General features: G+C 52.7%; 8 protein-coding genes across 8 annotated transcripts; 4 read left to right on the top strand and 4 right to left on the bottom strand.

Moving 5' to 3' along the window:
• Positions 1–162: 162 nt before the first annotated feature.
• On the bottom strand, positions 163–1,389 carry PHYSODRAFT_301488 (hypothetical protein; the record flags this gene model as incomplete). The annotated part of the gene is made up of 3 exons (XM_009529900.1): positions 163–210; positions 240–822; positions 908–1,389. 3 exons carry the CDS (start codon positions 1,387–1,389, stop codon positions 163–165), a joined length of 1,113 nt encoding a protein of 370 aa, XP_009528195.1.
• Positions 1,390–1,894: 505 nt separating this feature from the next.
• On the top strand, positions 1,895–3,193 carry PHYSODRAFT_332832 (hypothetical protein; the record flags this gene model as incomplete). The annotated part of the gene is made up of 1 exon (XM_009529899.1): positions 1,895–3,193. The coding sequence occupies one exon, from the start codon at positions 1,895–1,897 to the stop codon at positions 3,191–3,193; it is 1,299 nt and encodes a 432-aa protein (XP_009528194.1).
• Positions 3,194–4,143: 950 nt separating this feature from the next.
• Positions 4,144–5,300, bottom strand: PHYSODRAFT_332831 (hypothetical protein; the record flags this gene model as incomplete). The annotated part of the gene is made up of 2 exons (XM_009529898.1): positions 4,144–4,264; positions 4,309–5,300. 2 exons carry the CDS (start codon positions 5,298–5,300, stop codon positions 4,144–4,146), a joined length of 1,113 nt encoding a protein of 370 aa, XP_009528193.1.
• Positions 5,301–6,378: 1,078 nt separating this feature from the next.
• PHYSODRAFT_354714 (hypothetical protein) lies at positions 6,379–6,973 on the top strand. The gene has a single exon (XM_009529897.1). The coding sequence runs from the start codon at positions 6,538–6,540 to the stop codon at positions 6,898–6,900; it is 363 nt and encodes a 120-aa protein (XP_009528192.1). The 5' UTR covers positions 6,379–6,537; the 3' UTR covers positions 6,901–6,973.
• Positions 6,974–8,612: 1,639 nt separating this feature from the next.
• PHYSODRAFT_332829 (hypothetical protein) lies at positions 8,613–8,899 on the bottom strand (the record flags this gene model as incomplete). The annotated part of the gene is made up of 2 exons (XM_009529896.1): positions 8,613–8,721; positions 8,847–8,899. 2 exons carry the CDS (start codon positions 8,897–8,899, stop codon positions 8,613–8,615), a joined length of 162 nt encoding a protein of 53 aa, XP_009528191.1.
• Positions 8,900–9,463: 564 nt separating this feature from the next.
• Positions 9,464–10,537, top strand: PHYSODRAFT_389386 (hypothetical protein; the record flags this gene model as incomplete). Its single annotated transcript, XM_009529895.1, has 1 exon — positions 9,464–10,537. A coding segment is annotated over one exon (1,074 nt), but the record flags the coding sequence as incomplete, so codon positions are not given.
• Positions 10,538–13,215: 2,678 nt separating this feature from the next.
• PHYSODRAFT_332827 (hypothetical protein) lies at positions 13,216–14,762 on the bottom strand (the record flags this gene model as incomplete). Its single annotated transcript, XM_009529894.1, has 3 exons — positions 13,216–13,749; positions 13,809–14,577; positions 14,617–14,762. 3 exons carry the CDS (start codon positions 14,760–14,762, stop codon positions 13,216–13,218), a joined length of 1,449 nt encoding a protein of 482 aa, XP_009528189.1.
• Positions 14,763–17,369: 2,607 nt separating this feature from the next.
• Positions 17,370–18,306, top strand: PHYSODRAFT_507096 (hypothetical protein; the record flags this gene model as incomplete). Its single annotated transcript, XM_009529893.1, has 2 exons — positions 17,370–17,755; positions 17,820–18,306. The coding sequence occupies 2 exons, from the start codon at positions 17,370–17,372 to the stop codon at positions 18,304–18,306; spliced, it is 873 nt and encodes a 290-aa protein (XP_009528188.1).
• Between the last annotated feature and the right edge of the window lie 1,050 nt (positions 18,307–19,356).

The following is a 19,356-nucleotide window of genomic DNA, read 5'->3' as shown; positions in this document are numbered from 1 at the left end:
TCCGGTTGTGATGAAGCCACTGAATCACGTTCAGATGGCCGTTGATAGCTGCTCCAGTCATTGCCATCTCGGTGCATTTTGGTCCAGATTTTTTTTGTAGACGCTCCCCTTCCTAGCTCCCCGGCGTTCGCACTAAGCGATATCTGCAGCTTATGCAGATACTTAACAATCTCGAGATGTCCGTGGGGCGCGGCTGCGTTCATGGCGGTACTATTGGGACTCGACGGTGTCCAGCTCACATTTTTCACGAAGATGTCCACGCCGTACTCCGCGTACAGCCACTTGACCACATTCAGGTACCCGTTCAAAGCGGCCGTCCTCATCGTGCTATCAGACACGTTTTCTACGTCAAGCTCGTCTCTGAGCTGCGCTTGCAATTCCTGCAGCCCAGGAGTCTGTTGCTGATCCACGAGAAGATGGCTGGTGTACGGCTTTGTATACTCTCGAAGATACTTTGCCGCTTCAAGATGTCCATTGGCGGCGGCACCGTGAATCGCCAGCTGAGCCTCGCACTTTAACAGAGCCGTCCTAGCCTGGCTGCCTCCGTTAGGAGGACTGCGCTCAATTAGCCAGCGCACCATGCCAAGGTGTCCATTCTCCGCAGCCTTGACAATCCACCCGGGAACTTTATCCAGCTTTCCCCTCTCTTCCAGCCATTGCAGGAAGTCCACGCGTCCCCGAGCCACAATCTCGTCAGCGATACCTCCATCTCCATGTTCGTCACGCTCAGGCCACGCAGCCCTCTGCGAGATCAGCCACTCAGCGATCAGAATATCCCCCATTGTCAGCGCTACAGTGCAGCGTTGAGGTTGTAGTCTGCGTCTGGAATGTTTCGATGTAGCCACCACACAATATCACTGCGTCGACTCTGGACCGCCGCCGCCATGGTCACACCTCCCCACTTGACGTTGTTCCCCAGTCCGTAAACCCCCTTCTGCTCCAGCGTCCGGTTGTCATTGGCGTAAAGAGCTGCAAGATCTCCAAGGACCCAACCAGACAAGCTCGGGCCACCAACTCCGACGAGACCGTGAGACCCTGAAACTTGCTCAAAAACCACTTGACCAGCTCCACATTTTCAGAATTAACGGCCTTCTCCAACCCAAACAGAAAGACATATTGCTGGTAGTGCTTATCGGTGCGGAGGAACTTGCGTAGCCAAGTCTCCTCCGTCGGTTCAGTCCCGGAATTCACGAACTGGTCGCTGCTGTACCAAATGCGGCCCAGAAGCTTGCCAGAGCCCAATTTGGCCGCTTCGAGCGGTGAAGAGGTCGCTGAAGTGTCGAGAAATTGGGACATAGCGTCAACGACGTGAGGGAGGCTCTGGAACTCGGCTCTGGAGCGGAGCACGAGCGCCGCCGCCAGCAGCGGCGGAACTGGATTCGGCGTCATCTTTTCGAATAAAAGATGACGTGGATTTTGTATAGCATACTGATTTTGAGTGAGCGTGGTGTGATGTACACTAAATTATTTGATGTTGATTATCACTGGAAATATGCAGGGGAATCCTTGAGTTTATGCGAGAAGATTAACATTTTTGCGTGTGTGTATCGTGGCTGGCGTTGCCGTCGATCCATCTGGTTCAATTTCGCTGCAATTCCTCCGCATTGAAGCTCGTGGACTCCACGGTGGAGTGGGAGGTTCCGGCTCACCGGGGTCGACTCAAATCGGAGAATTATTTTCCTAGGAAACATACGCTTCTCTATGCGGAGGAGAGGGATTGTGGCCAAGCAAAGCCCGTGCCTGCTCAACAGACACTCGGTCTGGCAATCACGGTTCTGTAATCGCCACCATCAAAGCTGCAAGGAAGTCTCCGCAGTAATACGCTGTGCACCCGACGTTTGTCCGGATCGCTCGGGCGGTATCACTTCCAGATTATCGGCAAAGCTCGCTCACCATGGGGAAGGACAGGTTCTCCGACAACCCGTACCCGAACGTGCAGGTATCGGAAAACGACCGCCGCGTGCTGATCGACCTCGTCAGTGGATTCGTCGACGACAACTTCCAGGAGTACGAGGAGTTTGTCGAGATCGACCAGCAGATTGTGGACGAGCGACGCTGGAAACTCGCCAAGTCTCGAGACAACCAGCACGTGTACGCCGCTCGCAATCGAGACGCCAACTTTGAGCCGTGGAAAACCGTCGGAGTGAACGATGAGAAGCCGCAGGGGAAGGCTCTGCCCTCCGTTCTGAGCGTCGGGACGTTCAATGGTGGCTTAGACGACCTCATGTTCGGCGCCGTGAACCCCACGCAAGACAGCATGCGCGTCAAGGCTTCGTACGTGGGTGACGTCGACAGCGCAGCGATTCTGTGCCCCGTGGTTGAACCCAGCGAGGAAATGCCCTTCCAGTCGCTCATTATCAAGTGGATGACCATTGATCTCCCGCTACAGGCTATGAGTCTTGTCAAGAGGCGAGATTTCGTCTACATCGAGGCCACTGGGTTCGTTTACCTTGCGAACGGCGAGCGTGTGGGCTACTATCTGCTGCACTCGATCGAGTTCCCGGAGACCAAGCCGCTGCCGAATACGATCCGTGGGAATCTGTCCATCTTCGGCTTCTTCCGTCAAGTCGACGACAACGTTATCGAGCACTACGCTCGCGGCACGATCGACCCGGGAGGTGAAATCAAGCGCTTTATGTGGTCCTCGACGGCAGTGGAAACGATGCTCTCGGTTGCTAAGTGCGTCCAGTGCGGACAAATGAAGAAGCTGGCGTGGATGTTGCAGCAGAATAACGTGGCAAACAAACGGAAGAGCCACATGCAGAGTGCCCACTGCAGTATGTGCGAAAAGAGTCTGCTCTGTCCGATATCGGGCAAGCAACTGGTTGGATCGAGTACGTGTAAACTGTGCCATGGTCCGGTGTGCCGCTCCTGCAAGATTCGGAAGCGCCTCAGCTTCATAGAGCTGGATGGGAAGCTTGACAAGCGCAAGGTCTCGTTCTGTGCCTCGTGCATTACCAACGCTACCGAGCTGAGTGCGGAGCTGGCCGCGAAAGAGCAGGCTACTGGCTACAATGTTTACACGCGGTTCAAGAGCGTATCGTCAACGACGTCATCCCAAACGGACATTTCAGAGAATTCGTCGTTCTTGGACGACGAATTGCAGGCTATTATGGAGGACAGTGATGAGGATGAAGATATCCCTCTTCTCTCGGATCTTTCTCCGTCCGAAGCCATTCCCTTGGTGTTTTAACAATCATGAACGAGAGAAGGATCCTATAACAGAACGTCAATCGGCAGCGTTTCTGATAGATAGATAGATCTTCTCAAAAGTATCAAATAAAGTTTTGTTTTAGAAGTTAATTGCTGATACTTTACCTACGGGGCTATCTGTGCGCTCCACATAAACAAAAAAAAAGAATCCGCATGATCCAAGAGGTTAAGAAGACTTTTTGAATTTGACGTAAAATATTTGAAAGTATAAAAAGAAAACTAAAATGTCCAAAATATACATTAACGCCAAGTCACGAAAAGGCTTCGTCGATCCACCTGAAATCGTTAAGGGAAAGAGAATTATCTCCTTCTTCAGGCCACGTTAGATGGCATTCATAGTGTAGAAATAACAACACCTCAAAGGAGTTGCTATCCATGGCATAACCGGCGGCTGAATCGGTGCAGCGGTTGGCATGGAGCCACTTAATGACGTTGAGGTGTCGGTATCTTGCAGACCGTTGCATCGCTCTAGATGTACAATATTCGCATGGAGCCAATTCACGACGTCTAAAGCACCAAATGCAGCAGCCAAGTCCATCGCACCGGCAGAGCATCCTTCGGTTCGATACGAGTGTAGCCATTTTACGATGTCAAGGTGCCCATTCTTCGCCGCACAATCCATAGCTGCTTTGCTACACTCAGCTCGCATGCTGTAGTGTAACCAGCGCACAACATCGAGATGTCCAGATTGTATAGCCGCTACTGTACAGCCCAGTGAACAGTGCTCGTGTATTGACCACCCGCCGCGGCCATGTCGATGGCAAAGGTGGTGCAGCCCTCAGCTCCGTGTTGGTGATGCCATTGTACAACCTGCAAATGTCCCTTGCGGGCTGCACTATCCATTGCTGGAAGGGGACACGGCAGTGGCCACGACCGCGAAGACCGTACAAGTACTTTACCAACTCGAGGTTTCCACTGCCGGCAGCCTCGTTAAACACTGATTGGGTGCCCCTTATCATCCACGAAAAAATCGACACTGTCCCCATACTCTTCGAGCAGCCATCGAGCAACGCCGAGGCGCCCCCTCCTCGCAGCCATTCGCATGTTTCCCCTGACACCGTATAAACATCGATCCTGCCCAACTCTCGCCTGTACTCGATACTGTCGAGCAGTTCACTTGTCGGCGAGCCCTCCGCTTCTTTCGTGAACTCTCGCAAGAACTTCGCAACTTTCAGGGGCCATTTGCTTGCAGCGGCGTGAGTCGCGAGCATTGCATCTGCTACAGCTGCAGTACTCGAACCACGATGCTCGATCAACCAGCGTACAACTTCCAAGTGTCCTCCTTTGGCAGCATTTACCAACATTCGCACGTCCCCGCTATCAATTTGTCCCCGTTCGTCCAGCCAGTGCAGTACGTCCAGTCGCTCTTGCCCAGCAACGTAGCAGGCATCAATACGCTCAGTAGGGTTACGCCGGCGTCGGCGCCATTCTGCCCCTTGGTTCAGCAGCCATTTTGCTATCAAGACATTCCCCACTTTTAGTGCCGACTCCAATGCAATCTCCAAATTGTAGTTGGCGTCTGGAAAGTGGCGATGCAGCCACCACACAATGTCACTTCGACGACCCAAAATCGCTGCCGACATGGTTAAATTTCCCCAGTCAACTGGATGCCCCACCCCAAATTTCTCCCTTTTCTCCAACACTTGAGTGCAATTGTCATGAAAGAACTGCAGAATGTCCAAAGCTCCAGCTAGACACGCCCTGGCCACGATTTCCGAGGAAACTTGAAATGTTGGGAACTTGCTCGAAATCCACTTGACCACCCCCAAATTTTTACTTGGAGCGGCCTCTTTCAAGGTCGAAGTGAAGAAATATTGCTGGTAGTGACGGTCCGCACGCAGGAACTTGCGGAGGGTGAAAGTTTCGCTTGTTACAGCGGTGCTGTCTTGAGCGTAAACGTCGCTGCTGTTCCAGATGCGATCCAGTAACTTTACGGAACCGAGTTTACACGCCCGGAGCGGAGGGACGTCAACCGAAGTGTCCAGCAACCCAGACATGCTCTCTATGAGGTGAGGCACGTCCACGAGCTCCGTCTTGGCGCCGAACACGAGCCTCACTGCCAGCAGGGGCGGAACAGCGCACGCCATGTCGGCTTGTTTACAGGTATCTTGAAGAATGTATGATAAGCTACATGGTTCAGTGTAAGCCATATCAAACCAAGCATGTAGCCATGTTCAACATGGGTACATCTGCTTGAAGTTTTCAGAGCTTCGACTCCGTGTGCACCACATAGCGCATTCTCGCCACACTCGTCTTCCGCGTTCCTGGGTCTCCCTCACGTCGCTGAGGCAGTCTCCCAGTCCCTGGACAATTCAGCGAGCTTCACCCCGCTCGAAGCGTGCAAATTGGGCTTTGTGACGCTTCTAGATCGCATCTGGAACAGCAGCGACCAATTCCTAAATTCCGACAGCAAACTGACGGAAGAGACTTGGCTACGCAAGTTCCTCCGCACAGATCGACACTACCAGCAATATCTATTCTCGATTGGGTTGGAGGACGCTGTGCCTCGAAAGAATTTGGAGCTGCTCAAGTGGTTTTGACCACGTTCCTAGGTCTCAGAGTGACGTCAGAGCTGGTGGCTGCAGCTTGTTTGGCTGGGTCACTGGAGATTTCGCAGCTCATTTACGAGAATGACACTCGAGTATTGGAGCAGAAAGGGGTTACTGAGGTCGGACATCACGTGGAGTGGGGAGATCTCACCATGTCGGCGGCGGTCCAGGGTCGACGTAGTGACATTGTGTGGTGGCTGCAACGGCGTTTTCCAGATGCAGACTTCGATAGGAACGCGGCGCTTTGGTCGGCGTTGAAGATGGGAGGTATTCTTGTGGCCGAGTGGCTGATTTCGCGAGGTTTTGCAAGGCTTGGAAACAGGGCACAACACGCTCCCGTACGTGATATTGCGGCTCAGGGACGCGTGGACGTACTGCAATGGCTGGCGGAACGAGTGCAGCTGGATGGGGTCGCGGGGTTGGTTGCGAAAGCCGCGGAGAACGGACGTCTTGACGCTGTGAGGTGGCTGATTGAATGCGGTCAAGTATCTGAGTCGCGTGCTGCATCTTTCAGCTGCGAAGTCCACCTTGGGATCCATCTTGCCGCTGTCAAAGGGCACTTCGAAGTGGCAAAGTATCTTCGTGGGTACACCCAGTCGAACGCCAACTATCTTCGCCAAGATTACCTACACGGATAATCCAACCACGGGTTGATACCGCATACGTGTCGGGGGACACGATGGTCAAAGCCGCATTGAAAGGGCATCTGGTGAAGTAGTTATACGCCGAGTACGGCGGCGAACCCAACCTGAATTTGTTCGTAAGAGATATTGACATGTCGCTCACAACTAGTACTGCGATGGACGCAGCTGCGGTCGATGGGCATCTCGACATTGTGAAGTACTTGCACGAGTTGCAGATGTCAATCGAAGCGGGCACCAAAAAGCGAAAAAGAGGCACTAAAACCAAGAAATCTGGACCATTGTGCACGACGAAGGCAATGGACGGCGCGGCCAGCAATGGCCATCTTCACGTGGTCCAGTGGCTTCATCACAATCGTGAAGAAGGGTGCACAACAGATGCGATGGATGTTGCCGCTGCTAAGGGGCACCTACAAGTGGCGCAGTGGCTTCACGAACACCGGTCGGAGATGTACAGTGGCTGCTATGGACCGCGCAGCACGCAACGGGCACCTTGACGTGGTAAAATGGCTACATTCCAATACTCATGTTAGCAGCTCCAAGGCTGCAATGGATGGTGCAGCGGGCAATGGCCACCTCGAAGTTGTCAAATGGCTGCATGAGCATCGCTCGCAGGGTGGCACAACGACTGCAATGGATGCCGCCGCTAGACGTGGCATGCGAACAGACCGGAAGTCTGCACGGCTCAAGCGATGAGAAAGGCAGCACAAAGTGGCCATTTACATGTTATGAAATGGCTACGCAAGCATCTCGCAAATGACTTTACGTTTCCAGAAGTCGTTAGTGCTGTCGTATCCAACCAGCTCGACGTTTTCCTGTTCCTTCATATGCAGCTTCACCCGGACGAAGATGCCAGCTGGTCCTTGGAGAACCGTCTCCGGGAGATAAACGCATGGATTTTGGACCACCCTCTTGAGTTGAATGAAATGGTAGTCGGAGGGTAAAGCTGGGCTTTTATTAAGCGTTTACCAACCGGACTAAATGGAGGACGTGGGCGTGGTAACGATGGGTGGGTTGGAAGAGGGTTGCGAGAGGGATCTCGTTGGTGTGCTTGTGTAAGTGTGCTGGGTGATGTCGATGATTTACATGGATATATCCAAACTCAAACACCATTAGGATAGTGTGATGTGTTTCATTGATATCTATCTACCCGCCTAGTTGTCGTGGTTGAACGAATTGTTATTTAGGGTAAAGCGCGCAAGAGGGAACTAAAGTTGTCACGCAGCAAAGGCACTTACTGGCGAGCTGAGCCAGAAGGGGGAAACGCGTCGATTTGCGCTTCCACCACGGCAACAGATCATCTTCGACATCGTCTCGCCCCTCAACAAAATTGTACATTAACTCGCTGGTAGCTCGTAAGTATTGGCGTATCTCGGTGTGTGCCCAGGCAATAAGCCACCGCGAGTGCTCCTTGACGTGCTTGTTTCGTTTTCGTCTCGGAGCTCGTTTTCCGAAGACACCCTCGCACAATCGAGCTCTTGCCTTTACCGACTAATCTCCATTGTGTACGACCCGGGTGAGGATAGAGCCCAGCGGCCATTGCCGAGGCAGCCTGAAGCAGGTGATCTGTCGCTTGGGTCTGTAGAACGTCCCTGCCTGCCATCCGTGGGTGTAACAACGCAATCCATGCAACCTCCGGCCGAGTACTGCTACGAACCGCAAGCGCAATGGCTGTGCGAATCTTGTTATTGTGAGTTTGATTTTAATATATACATATTAATGTTGTCTTGCGCTCCTTTTCGAGACCATCCTGCTCCTGCTCCAGCCCCCCTGCGCTTGCAGCTGTAGAGCCGAAGCCGAAGCCGAAACCTGAAGTGCTTTCGCGCTCACGCTCGCGCTCCTATTCTAATAAAGCTCCAACAATCTGCTCAGGCTTGAGCTTCTACTTGCTTGTACTGTTGGAAGGAGCCGTTACCGCTGGCTCAACTGAGCGACAACGCCGCATCGCGCTGTGAGCGCCTCACAACGCTGCATCTGTGCTTTGGATACTTCGCACAAACGACACCACAAGGCTTAGAACTACGACACGCTAGCTAGACAACCGAACTACAAGAGGGAGGCACAGGAGAGAAGAGATAGCAGTAGCTAGCGCGCAAAAGCAAAATAAACTCACTTCACATTCTTCTCCTCGCAGCGCAAGTGAACCTTCCGACATGTACTGCTGCGAGCTCGCATTCGGACTCCTGTCGATCTAGCACTGCATCAGATCCTACTCCTTTTCCAAACGCTTCATCTCCTGCTCCTGCTTGGGCTCCTGCTTGAGCTCCATCCCCTTCGAGCTCTCGATCGTGTGCTTCTGCTCAAGCTGTTCATCCTGTCTGCAGCGGCATATCTCCAGCCGTTGAAACCGGCTACGCGACTCTTCGCAGCGCTTAGAGTCGCGTTTACTATGGGGATCGAAGTGAGCCCATGACCAGCGCTGACTTCATATAGCACAGCCAACGTGACTGTAAAGTCCATGCCCGCGTGTAACTTGAACGGGAGACACGCGGGCATGGACTTTACAGTCACGTTGGCTGTGCTTACCCGTATATGCTACTTGCACTATTGATGGCGTTCAATGCATGAAGATCTGTGGCGTCAAAAACGGTCAGGTGCCTTGACTGTTGTAAGCTAATACCACGACCATTAAAGCCCACACATGTTTTATCTTCTGTGAGCTCGTGTTGGCTCTATCCTGTAGACGGACATCCGCGTGAATTTGCCCATTTCTAGGGATTATGGTCAAAAACTCCATATGGCAAGGGGATAAGGTGTTATCAAGGCACAGGGCATTACTCTCTTACACGATGCCCCCATCTGTATGTCAACATGTCCTCGTGGCAGGTGTCTATTTCGATGGCCGACGAGCTAAAACGGATCTTATCTCTAAGCCCCAATGATCGCGAGCTTCTGACCCGCAGCTTTCGACCATTCAACTATGATGTTGTAAACAACAGCGCATGGCACGCTTCAGGTGAATCCACACACATCTGGAGGAGGACTGCCAGTCAAGGAAGGTTCAAGCTGTCGCTTGAGTCAGTCGAGAACCTGCACCGCACCAGCCAAACAGCAACCATGATGACGAAGGAGCGATTCATCGGCAGTCCGTTCCCGGACTTGAACGTGACTGAGGCAGAGCGGCGAGAGCTGATCGATCTGACCGAAGACTATGTGGAGGAATACGTGCAGAAATACAAGGACTACGTTCTAATCGACCGGCGCAGGGTGAACAAACGACGGTGGCAGCATGTCAAGTCCCGCGACAATTTGCACGTGTACGGTGAACGCTCTCGAAGAGCTCTCGGTCGCAGAGGCACAACCCTCGACAACTCACTGAGCTGCACTCAGCGCTTGAACGTAGTCACGGATGAGAAGGATCTGTCGGTGCTTCTCGGCGTGGGGGCAGTCTCTGGAGAGCTTGAAGACCTCATGTTTGGCGTCATGAGTTCGACGCTGGACGACATGCGCATCAACGCTTCGTACGTGCAGCACATCAACGACGGCGCGGTGCTGGCCACCGTCGTGGAACCGAGCAAGGACGACCCGTTCCGCTCGCTAGTTATCAAGTGGATGGCGATCGACTCCCCGCTTCAGGCCTCCAACCTCGTCAGAAGTCGAGACTTTGTCTACATCGAAGCGACTGGAATTATCAACCTACCCAACGGTGTTCGGGTGGGCTACCGCTTCCAACACTCCATCGACTTTCCTCAGACAGAGGCGCTGCCCAACAAAATCCGAGGCAACTTGTCGGTCTTCTCGTGCTTCCGACAAATCAGTCGCAACACTATCGACACTTTCTGCTGTGCCACGGTCGATCCTGGTCGCGACACCATTCGCGCACTGTTGTCCTCGGTAGTGGCGAACTTTCTGCTGGCGGCGACCAACTACGCGTACTGCGGCCAGATGAAGAAGCTCGCGTGGATGCTGAAGCATCGTCGCGGTGCTTTCTTGTTGTCTGGGATGGAGCGACACAGCAGGAAGTGCGTCGTCTGCCGGAAAAGCACCCGCAGTGTCATGGGGAGCATTGCGGGGAACACGTGCAAGTTGTGCAGCGGGTCTGTGTGCTATTCGTGCAAGATCAGCCAGCGCCTGAGCTTCAACTCGTCGTGTGGGCGACTGCTGCAGCGGAAGATCGTCTTCTGCGGGATTTGTGTGAGCGCCGGGACCAACATGGACGCGACGGAGCCGGCTTCGGACCGAGCGAACGGCTTCGACGCCTTCACGGCCTCCTCCTCCGTGTGTACATTCATCGACTCGTCCGTGCCATCGCTCGATGGGTAGAGCGGTGGTCATGTGTATCGTATATCAATGTCTTCAGTGTCTTAAGTTAAATAGATGTTACTCGTCCAGTGTGTTGAGTGAAAACCATACAAGACGTCTTCGGAAACGTTACCTGATGCCTTGTCTATCTTCAGCTTCTAGCGAATGTATTTTACATGGGATTCGTGGTGAGTGCAGTTCAGTTGCAGTTTGTCATTGTTCTTCATAACGAAGAAAAAAATTTGTGCCTGTGCCTCTGCATCTTCAGACTTTGAGATCTCCCTGCGCGCCGACTACGCTTGATCCCCTACGCGGAAATGTGAGTATTTTTCGCTGATCCAGTCAATAACCTCGGGCGATGTCCACCGGAATGACCGAGTGCTCTGTCAATTCCACGTGGCACTGCGAGTGCAAAACTGCACTGTCAATGCAAGTAATTGGAAAGCCCTCCAACCCCTGCGAGCGAAGCCACCGCAACACGCGCAATTGCCCATTGCATGCTGCTATATCAGCCATTTGTTTCGTGCAGCCTTCCTTTCGATTGGCATGCAGCCACTTGACAACGAGAGCGGGTGGAAACTACAGATAAACATACCGTTTCTACTGAAGGTGCTCCAAAAATACAGAGCGTGGTGCAAATCTACAGAGGGTAGCGACAACCTACAGAAGACACTACCAGTCCTACAGAGAGGTCGTGCAGGAATACAGAACTGCACCACTAAATACAGACGTGCCAACTTGACGACTTTTGCTTGGTTTAGACCCACAATATTCCCAATATCACCGGCTAATGCTTCACAATACGGCTATCCCAAGTTTGTCTTTGACGGATGCGCACATTCACTTACTGGCGGAACTTTGCGCTCGTCAGCCACACCAACGAGCAGCCCGACATACGTTCGTGGCTGGGCAGAGCTGCAGGGTAATGTATAAAAGCCAGCCTCAGGTTCGCCAGCTAAACCTCGACATCTTTGTGCTAGTGAATACTTCGGAGACGTGTAAGAACACAGGGCGAAAGAGTCCGTGGTAGCTAGCATGGAAGATTCATGAGATAGTGGTTGGTTTAATGAACTCGAATCGCTGGCAGCGACAACTTATCTCTTTTGTGTGTTTTTAGGCTGCGTGGCGATAAGAAACATCTTAGTCATTTTGGCCTCCGCCTTCTTCGCTTAGCTTTGTGCTTAGGCCGGGGTTAAACTGGGCCTTGGTCTGCTTCGAGTTGACGGCCCTGGAGTTAGGTATCTGTTGGACATTGGGCTTCGTTGTAATGGCCTTAGTCGAGGTCATAACACTGGTAAATTGTTTATTATCCGTCACGTTTTCGCGGGTTGTCTTCGCGATATCCATGGACACAGAGTGGGCACTACACAATCTTAAGCGCTGAACCTCGGCTCGCCGGGGAAGAGCAGAACTCACTAGTCCCCAGCAGCATCTACTATCTATCGTTATTATGACTGTGAGGTTGAGTGTGGTCGGCACGCAGGACATTGTGGAAAACACCTCCTGGTTCAGTAAGCTCGTCAGCCAGCACCAACGTGCTTGAGCTGCTGCTTAAGGCTTTTAGCGTCAACGATACCAGTAGATACAAACTATAAGCAGTGCGAGATGCAGGGCTGGATCGTTTCGGTGGACAGCTTCAGCAGGTTCGCGGTCGTGCCCGACGGCACTGCCTATTCGCATAGTATCTATCGATCAAAAAGCACGATCGCTGCCTACAAGTGACGTGAAACAGTCGTGAATAGTTCAGGGCAACCAACCGTAGTTGAACGTTGAGCTGAATCGTCCGAGGTGCCGCCGCTGGGCTCACACACGATGTTGTAGGTATCCGGTCTACACCTAATTGAGCATGTAGGAAATGATGAAGCCCATGCGCGGCGCTATTAGCACTGGGGGCACACAGTAATAGATTCTCGCATATCTTAGCTGGGTCGTACGCTCAGTAGGTTAATTAATATCTGGACCCCGTGTGCATCAGGGAGGCCGCGCTGGGGCCAAGGCCTTTGTAGGCCCAATGGACGGACGTGACGGAAGGATAATTCCTGAGGGAATCCCCAGTTGGGCAATTTGAATTTCCTAGCAGTCGCACACTCGTCCTTTCCAACGCCGAAGGTCGACTTCTCGAAGTTTCAAAGCTTATTATCAGAGGGTACCCCAGCAACCAATTCGAGACTGCAACATGCATACGCGGTCCTACTCTGCGTTTGTGTTGGCAGTGGCTAGCAGGGTTCTCAGCGCCGCTCGTCTGTCTGCAGACTCTGTAAGGTAGCTGGTTTAGCTTCCGAGGTATTGAGACGCATAGCAAAAGCTTTACCGTGTTATGGTAACACGGTCGCCTTACCGAGTTATGATAACACGGCCGCTTTACCGTGTTATGGTAACACGGCCGCCTTACCGAGTTACGGTAACACGGTAAGAAGGAAACAGCAGGCATTACACCAACCATATTGAGCCTGCAAATACCGATATTAAGCTAAATTCAGTGTAGACAGGGATGGCAAATCGGCAAGGCAACCTACCCCTTCTGTATTTTGTCCGACGGTCTGTAGTTTGCCTACTTCTGTCTGTAGATTTCACCTTTCCTCCTTGACAACCTCCAGAAATCCCTTCTCCGCTGTTTTATCCATCGCGTGCCCCGTACACCCCTCAGATCGATGCTCATGCAGCCATTTCACGACTTTCAGGTGCCCATTCTGGGCCGCGCTATCCATTGCGATTGTCGTACAACCAGCCTGCGTATTTGAGTGAAGCCACTGCACCACCTCGAGGTGACCATTCCCTGCAGCGCCGTCCATAGCGGCACTCGTGCACCCCTCACTTCGGTTCTCAGACAGCCATCGGACTAACATCCAGGTGTCCGTTCGCAGCAGCTCCATCCATCGCTCCTTCAGTGCACGTGGCGGAGATCGCTTCGTCGTCTCTTCGCTCTTGCGCTTGCCATAGACCAGCGTTTCGATCTCGTGCAGATACTTGAGAACGTCGAGGTGCCCGTTGTTTGCAGCTGCGTCCATCGCCACTGTGTCGACGGATGTCTGTCTGTCATAGAACTTGTCGCCGTAGTCGAACACGTCGACGAATGGGTCATCTCCGTACTCGTCATAAAGCCACTGCGCGACAGCAAAATGCCCATTCTTCGCGGCCTCCGTCATTGTCTTCCCCGACACACCAACATGAACTGCTCGTCCAACGCTTCGTGCGTGCCTAGCTGGAGCTCAAGTTCCTGTTCACGATCCAAAGATGAGGTCGGTCGCTGAACTTTATCACGGAGGAACTTGGCCACCTCAGCGTGCCCGTTGATAGCTGCAGGGAGGATCGAGACTCTCCCCTCTCCACCAAGCTCCGTCAGCTCGCCGGCTTCATCATTCTCAATCAGCCAGCGAACAATGTCAAGGTGTCCATTCTCCGCTGCAGTCTCCAGCAGATTCACAGCTCCCTCGAGCTTCCCCTCTTCATTAGACTCGGAAACTCCGCACCATTCCACGCCAGCCAGTGGACAGCCATCATCTCCCCCGCTTCCAGAGCCGACTCCACTGCCGCCTTCATATCGAACTCTGCGTCTGGAATGTGGCGGTGCAACCACCAAGCAATGGTGAGCCGAGATCGCAGCCGCCATGGATTCACCTCCCCATTCAACACCGTGACCCACTCCATGCAACCCCTTGCTCTCCAAAACCTCACGATCGTTGTCGTAGAAAAACTGAAGAATCTCCATCGCCCCCTGTTCACAAGCTTCAACCACCAGTTCCGACGGAATCTTACACTCGGGAAACTTGGACGACAGCCACTTGACCATTTCCAGATCTTTGCGGGACACTGCCTCCCCCATACTCAGTCGGAACTGGAATTGCCGGTACTGATTGTCCGCTCGGATGTATTTGCGAAGTGTCCATAGATTTTCTGGCATTTTGGGCTCATTATCCTCAAAAATCTGGCTACTATCCCAGATTCGGTCCAGCAGCTTGATCTATCCGAACTTGCTCGCAGTCCACAGAGGCAACTCGACTGAGGTGTCCAGGATGGTGGAGACATGGTCCAGGATGTGCGGGAGACCGAGGAACTTGGGCTTGGACCGGAAGACGAGGGTCACCGCGAGTAGCGGCGCGGGGGGATTTTCCGACATTTTTGTGTAGATGACAAGAACTTTTGTGGGGTGGGGCTTTTCATCAAGGAAAACGAGGCGGTTCGTCAAGGCGATTTGAAAACGGTGGTTCATCAAGGGCGTTTCTATAATCGGCCATAAATCGAGTCAAAAAGATCATCCGTACAAATTGCTAGACTTGTTCATTGCCCGATGGGCTTCATGCATACCAGGTGAGACTTCGAGATCTCTTGGTGTCGTGCAGTCTCTGCGTGGACATCAGGTAAAATCTCACTGACGACTGCGCAGCGATCAGAGACCAAGTGTAAACCGCGAATATTCACTGTAGTCGCACTCCAGCGCAGAATGTGCTCCATCTCGTCGACGTCGACGCAGTCGCGCGAATGTACATCGGCCTAGGCCTGATAAGCGGAGTCCGCTTATCAGGCCAACTCCGCTTAAAGCGGAGCTGCGCGTTGGATCTACTTGTATCACAGGGTTGCCAAGGAAGGAATTGCTGGCCTGCCATTGCCGTCGCCTACAAGTGCATGGAAAGCAGGCCCTAACAGGTACAGCCCAAAGCGCAAGCAACGCGTACATGCACAGTGGGGCTGGTAGCAACCATCAGCGGTGTAAACCGCTCCCAGCGGGGGTCCCACTTCCTAACTGATCAACCTTCGAAGTGCTCGTTTAAATCTGCTGTGCCGACAATAACGGTGCCTTTGTAATCGATTGTATGCAGGCTAGGAGGCATTCCAAGCTAACGTTACTACAATAAAAAATAACATTGAGGTTACTCTAACAAGTAGCCACCGAGCAATACATATTGAAACTCTTCATGTTTTACGCTGGGCCTTTCGGTCGCGACTCGTGACAAGGAATGCCACTCATCATCTCCTCGGCATCGAATGAAGGCGGGGATCGCGGTGGGACAACTTTTAGACTGTGCGTGCTAGAACAAAACCACCCTGGACATACAGCTAGGCTCAGTACGAAATATTGCCCCTCAGCCCCGTTATATATCATTTCCGTTGTTGCTGCGGGTACCAGGCTGGCCTAAACGACTCCACCGTCGAATGTACCCTTCTCGCGATGCGTGACGGCGAATTCAGCTGCAGGATGCAGCGTTGGTTGCCTTCCACGCATGTACTTGACGTTCAGGTGTCATAGTTCTCTGTTGTACACTGCGATTCGGTAGACTGCCGCTCACAGCAAAACTTATCTACATGTATCACAATACCATTCCATGAATCTTGCCGGTAGTTATCAAGCATATCGGACTACTGTTCGACATACACCGTACGTTGCGGTTTTATTCTTTACTGGGAGACGATAATTAATGCTGCTGCGATGACCAGCGGTATAATTGGCGACAAGCCCAATGCGTGCCAGTTTTCTCGCCAAGTATAACTGACTACGGACGTGGTATCCAAATGTGATGGCTCGTTGGAGATAAGTGTGTTGTTATGTTGTCGAGGCAGGTCGTATCCTAAGCGGCTAAGCTAATACCGCTCGATAGTTGGGTAGCTCGAAGGCCGCGACAACGGCTACGGACGCAATGCTGATGTGAACAACGAGAATAAGGTGGGCGGCTGACCGCGGCAAGCGCCTCGGGGCTTGGCTCGGTCAGCAGGTGCTTGGTCTTGCAGTACAGCCCGCATGGGAAGACCAGCCAGACTGCCTTCACGGTGCTGCGCTGTTGGACCTCGCTGTTAATGCAAAGTCGCACGGTCTCAGAGCTACTCATGCGAATCGCGTCTCGGTGACGCGCTCGAGTTCAACTAACTAACTATCAGGACGACAATATGGTCAACTCCTTTTACGGTTGCAACATCGATTCGTAGCAGTAAGCTTACAGATACAAGTTGTTGATGTTGCGTCATTATTAAATACAATCTGTCTGGCGCGGCCGTAGTGTATGCGGGTCGGACGAAAACAGGTTGGGCTTACAAGCTCTTGAAGAGGTACTGCATCAACGCATTTGGCAGCTTCAGGTTCTGACGGGTGGCGTAGACCTCCCGCACGTCCGCGAAACACTCGTACAAGCAAATTTGGCCAAAGATCATGCAGGCTGAACGTCAACAGCAGTACGGCGATGTTCGCCTAGCAATGTGGTAAGGAAACTTGATGGACGACCGAAATCCTCATTGGCGCACTTCCGTCATAATGCCTTGATGAACCTACTCTGCTATACAAATCCTCGACGAGCCACCCTTTTTTTGCGGTCCTTGACGAGCCGCCACGATTACTCGATGAAAAGCCCGTCCCACTTTTGTGATTTTGGATGGTTAGACCAAGATTTGAGGTTTGGCCAGCTGCTTTAGTATGTTCTGCTTGGATTTCGCTCACAGTTGTCTGCATGCTCTCCCGTCGACTGTGTATGGCTTCAGGTTTGGCCCAGTTCGGAAATTGACGTGGTGAGTCAACGGTGTGGTGCTTCGACAGATGATGAAAGTCTGCAGACACGACCGTTTGATGTAAGTACCATTTGGTGTATCTCGAGATCTGTCGAGCCATAACACGAAACGTGATGACCGGGCGGGGAAGATGGCTCGCTGCACGTGGTTGTCCGTGAGAATCAGCTTCTGGACCCTGTATGGCACACACCTGTTTCATTTCTCAATCGAGTCGAGTCAAGTCCAGCCACCGATGCGGCTCCGTGGCGTCGTGCTGTTCGCTGTTGCCGCTCTGGTTACTGGCATTGATGCCAACTTGTCTGTGAAGAGCAAGGAGACGGTAGCCTCCGCGCTATCGGACCAATTTAATTTGCTTCCTTTGGGTGGAGATCATGCACCTGCCAGGAGGTTCCTGAGAGCCACCGACGCAGATGAAGACGAAGAAGAAGAAGAGAGGGTGGGGCCTTCTGCCTCCATTGTCGACAAGTTTAAAGGCTTGATTTCCTCGAAAAGCGCCACGGAATCACTGGAGCAGTGGGTCACGAAGGGAAAACCAGTAAACAAGGTTTTCTCCAGCTTGAGCTTGGGTAAGGTGGGCGACACGTTGTTCTTCAACGCGAAGTTTCTGGATTGGGTCAAGTACGTGGACGACTAACGAGAAATACCCCAACAAGGCGACGTCGACTATCCCGACTCTGATCAGTAAATACGGCGACGACGGATTGTTCCAGCTGATCGAGGTGGCGAAGAAGGTGACGAGTACGGAGACGCTCGCTCTTCGACTCCAAGGCGAACAACTCCAGTACTGGGCGGCATTGGGGAAATCCCCCGACGAAGTCTTTAACCTGTTCACACTCGGCGCAGCTGGAGAGAGGCTCTTTTCAAAGCCCGAGTTCGCCGCTTGGGTCAAGTACGTGGACGACTTCAACGTTAAGAACCCCACCAAGACAACGTCGACGATCCCAACACTATTGTATCACCACACCGACGGCACGTTGGCCGAGTTGATCGCGCTGGCGAAGAAATCTGACGCAACGAACAGTATCGCCACAAAAGTGGGCAATGCACAGATGAACGCTTGGCTCAGCAGTGGAAAATCTGCGGACGACGTCTTCATGCTGCTGAAACTGTACAAAGCGGAAGACGATTTCTTCAAAACCCGCTGTACGACACGTGGACTGCGTACTTGAAGCTGTTCAACGAAAAATACCCCGACAAGAAGACGGACCTGTTCACGACGCTGAGGGCGCACTACAGAACCAAGCCTCTGCTGAAGATCCTCGAACAGGACCCAAGTACGAGAGCTGCGGCCGCCAAATTGAGGGCTGACAAGCTCCAGGACTACATGCGCAGGGAGATTTCCCCCAGTGAAGTCTTCACCCAGCTTGAACTTGAGGAGTCCAAGAACGTGTTCTCGAATCCGCTCTTCAGCACTTGGCTCGACTTTCAACCGGAAATACCGCAAGCAGGAGTTTTGGTACCACATCTTGGATAGGCATTTGGCCGCTCATCTGCCAAGCATGATCGACGCAGCGATGCGGAACCCGAGCACTGAAAAAATCGCTCGGGCGGCGATGGACAAGCGGATGAAGAAGTTTCTACGTCAGAAAGCTATCCCGAAAAAAGTCTTTGCAGAACTTAAGCGTCAGAAGGCCGGCGACGGTCTGGTGGTGAACCAAAACTTTGAGTTTTGGGTCAAGTACGTAAGCGATTTTAACAAACGCTACCCCACGCAGAAGACGACGATTCTGGACAGTTTGTCGCCTTACTACAAGGACACTTCGCTGTTCTAGATTCTAGAGAAGGCCAAGAAGGTGGCGAGTACGAAGGAAGCGGCCTCAACGCTGCAACTTTCGATGATGAACAAGTGGGTGCGCGCCAAGCAGACACCGGAAGACGTAGCTCAGTTGATGAATGTCGAGGTGTCGAGTCCTCTAGTGAAGGAATACGCCCTGAAGTTCGCACGGGAGTGGGGGAATGCTGTTTGAGCGCCGATCTATGGTTCTGACAGGTGGGGAAATATAATGCTGGCATTATATCCATCGTCACGCGGCAAGCTGTTGGATCTTAGTACGTTCGTCTTTTGGCTGCGATGTGGGAGTGTCGAGCACGTTACTGCTGGGAATTGCTCTAACGTGCGTAGCAGGATCACGCCCAACACTGCAGGTACTTGTTCTCGCGTTGCAGCGGTGAAGCAGTAGCAGCACGACGCTGGGAGACCTTCAACCAGTGGACGCGAC

Source organism: Phytophthora sojae (genome assembly GCF_000149755.1).
Source record: "Phytophthora sojae unplaced genomic scaffold PHYSOscaffold_5, whole genome shotgun sequence".
NCBI lineage: Eukaryota > Oomycota > Peronosporomycetes > Peronosporales > Peronosporaceae > Phytophthora > Phytophthora sojae.
The sequence above is the reverse complement of the archived record's forward strand: the minus strand, read 5'-3'. Positions and strand labels throughout refer to the sequence as shown.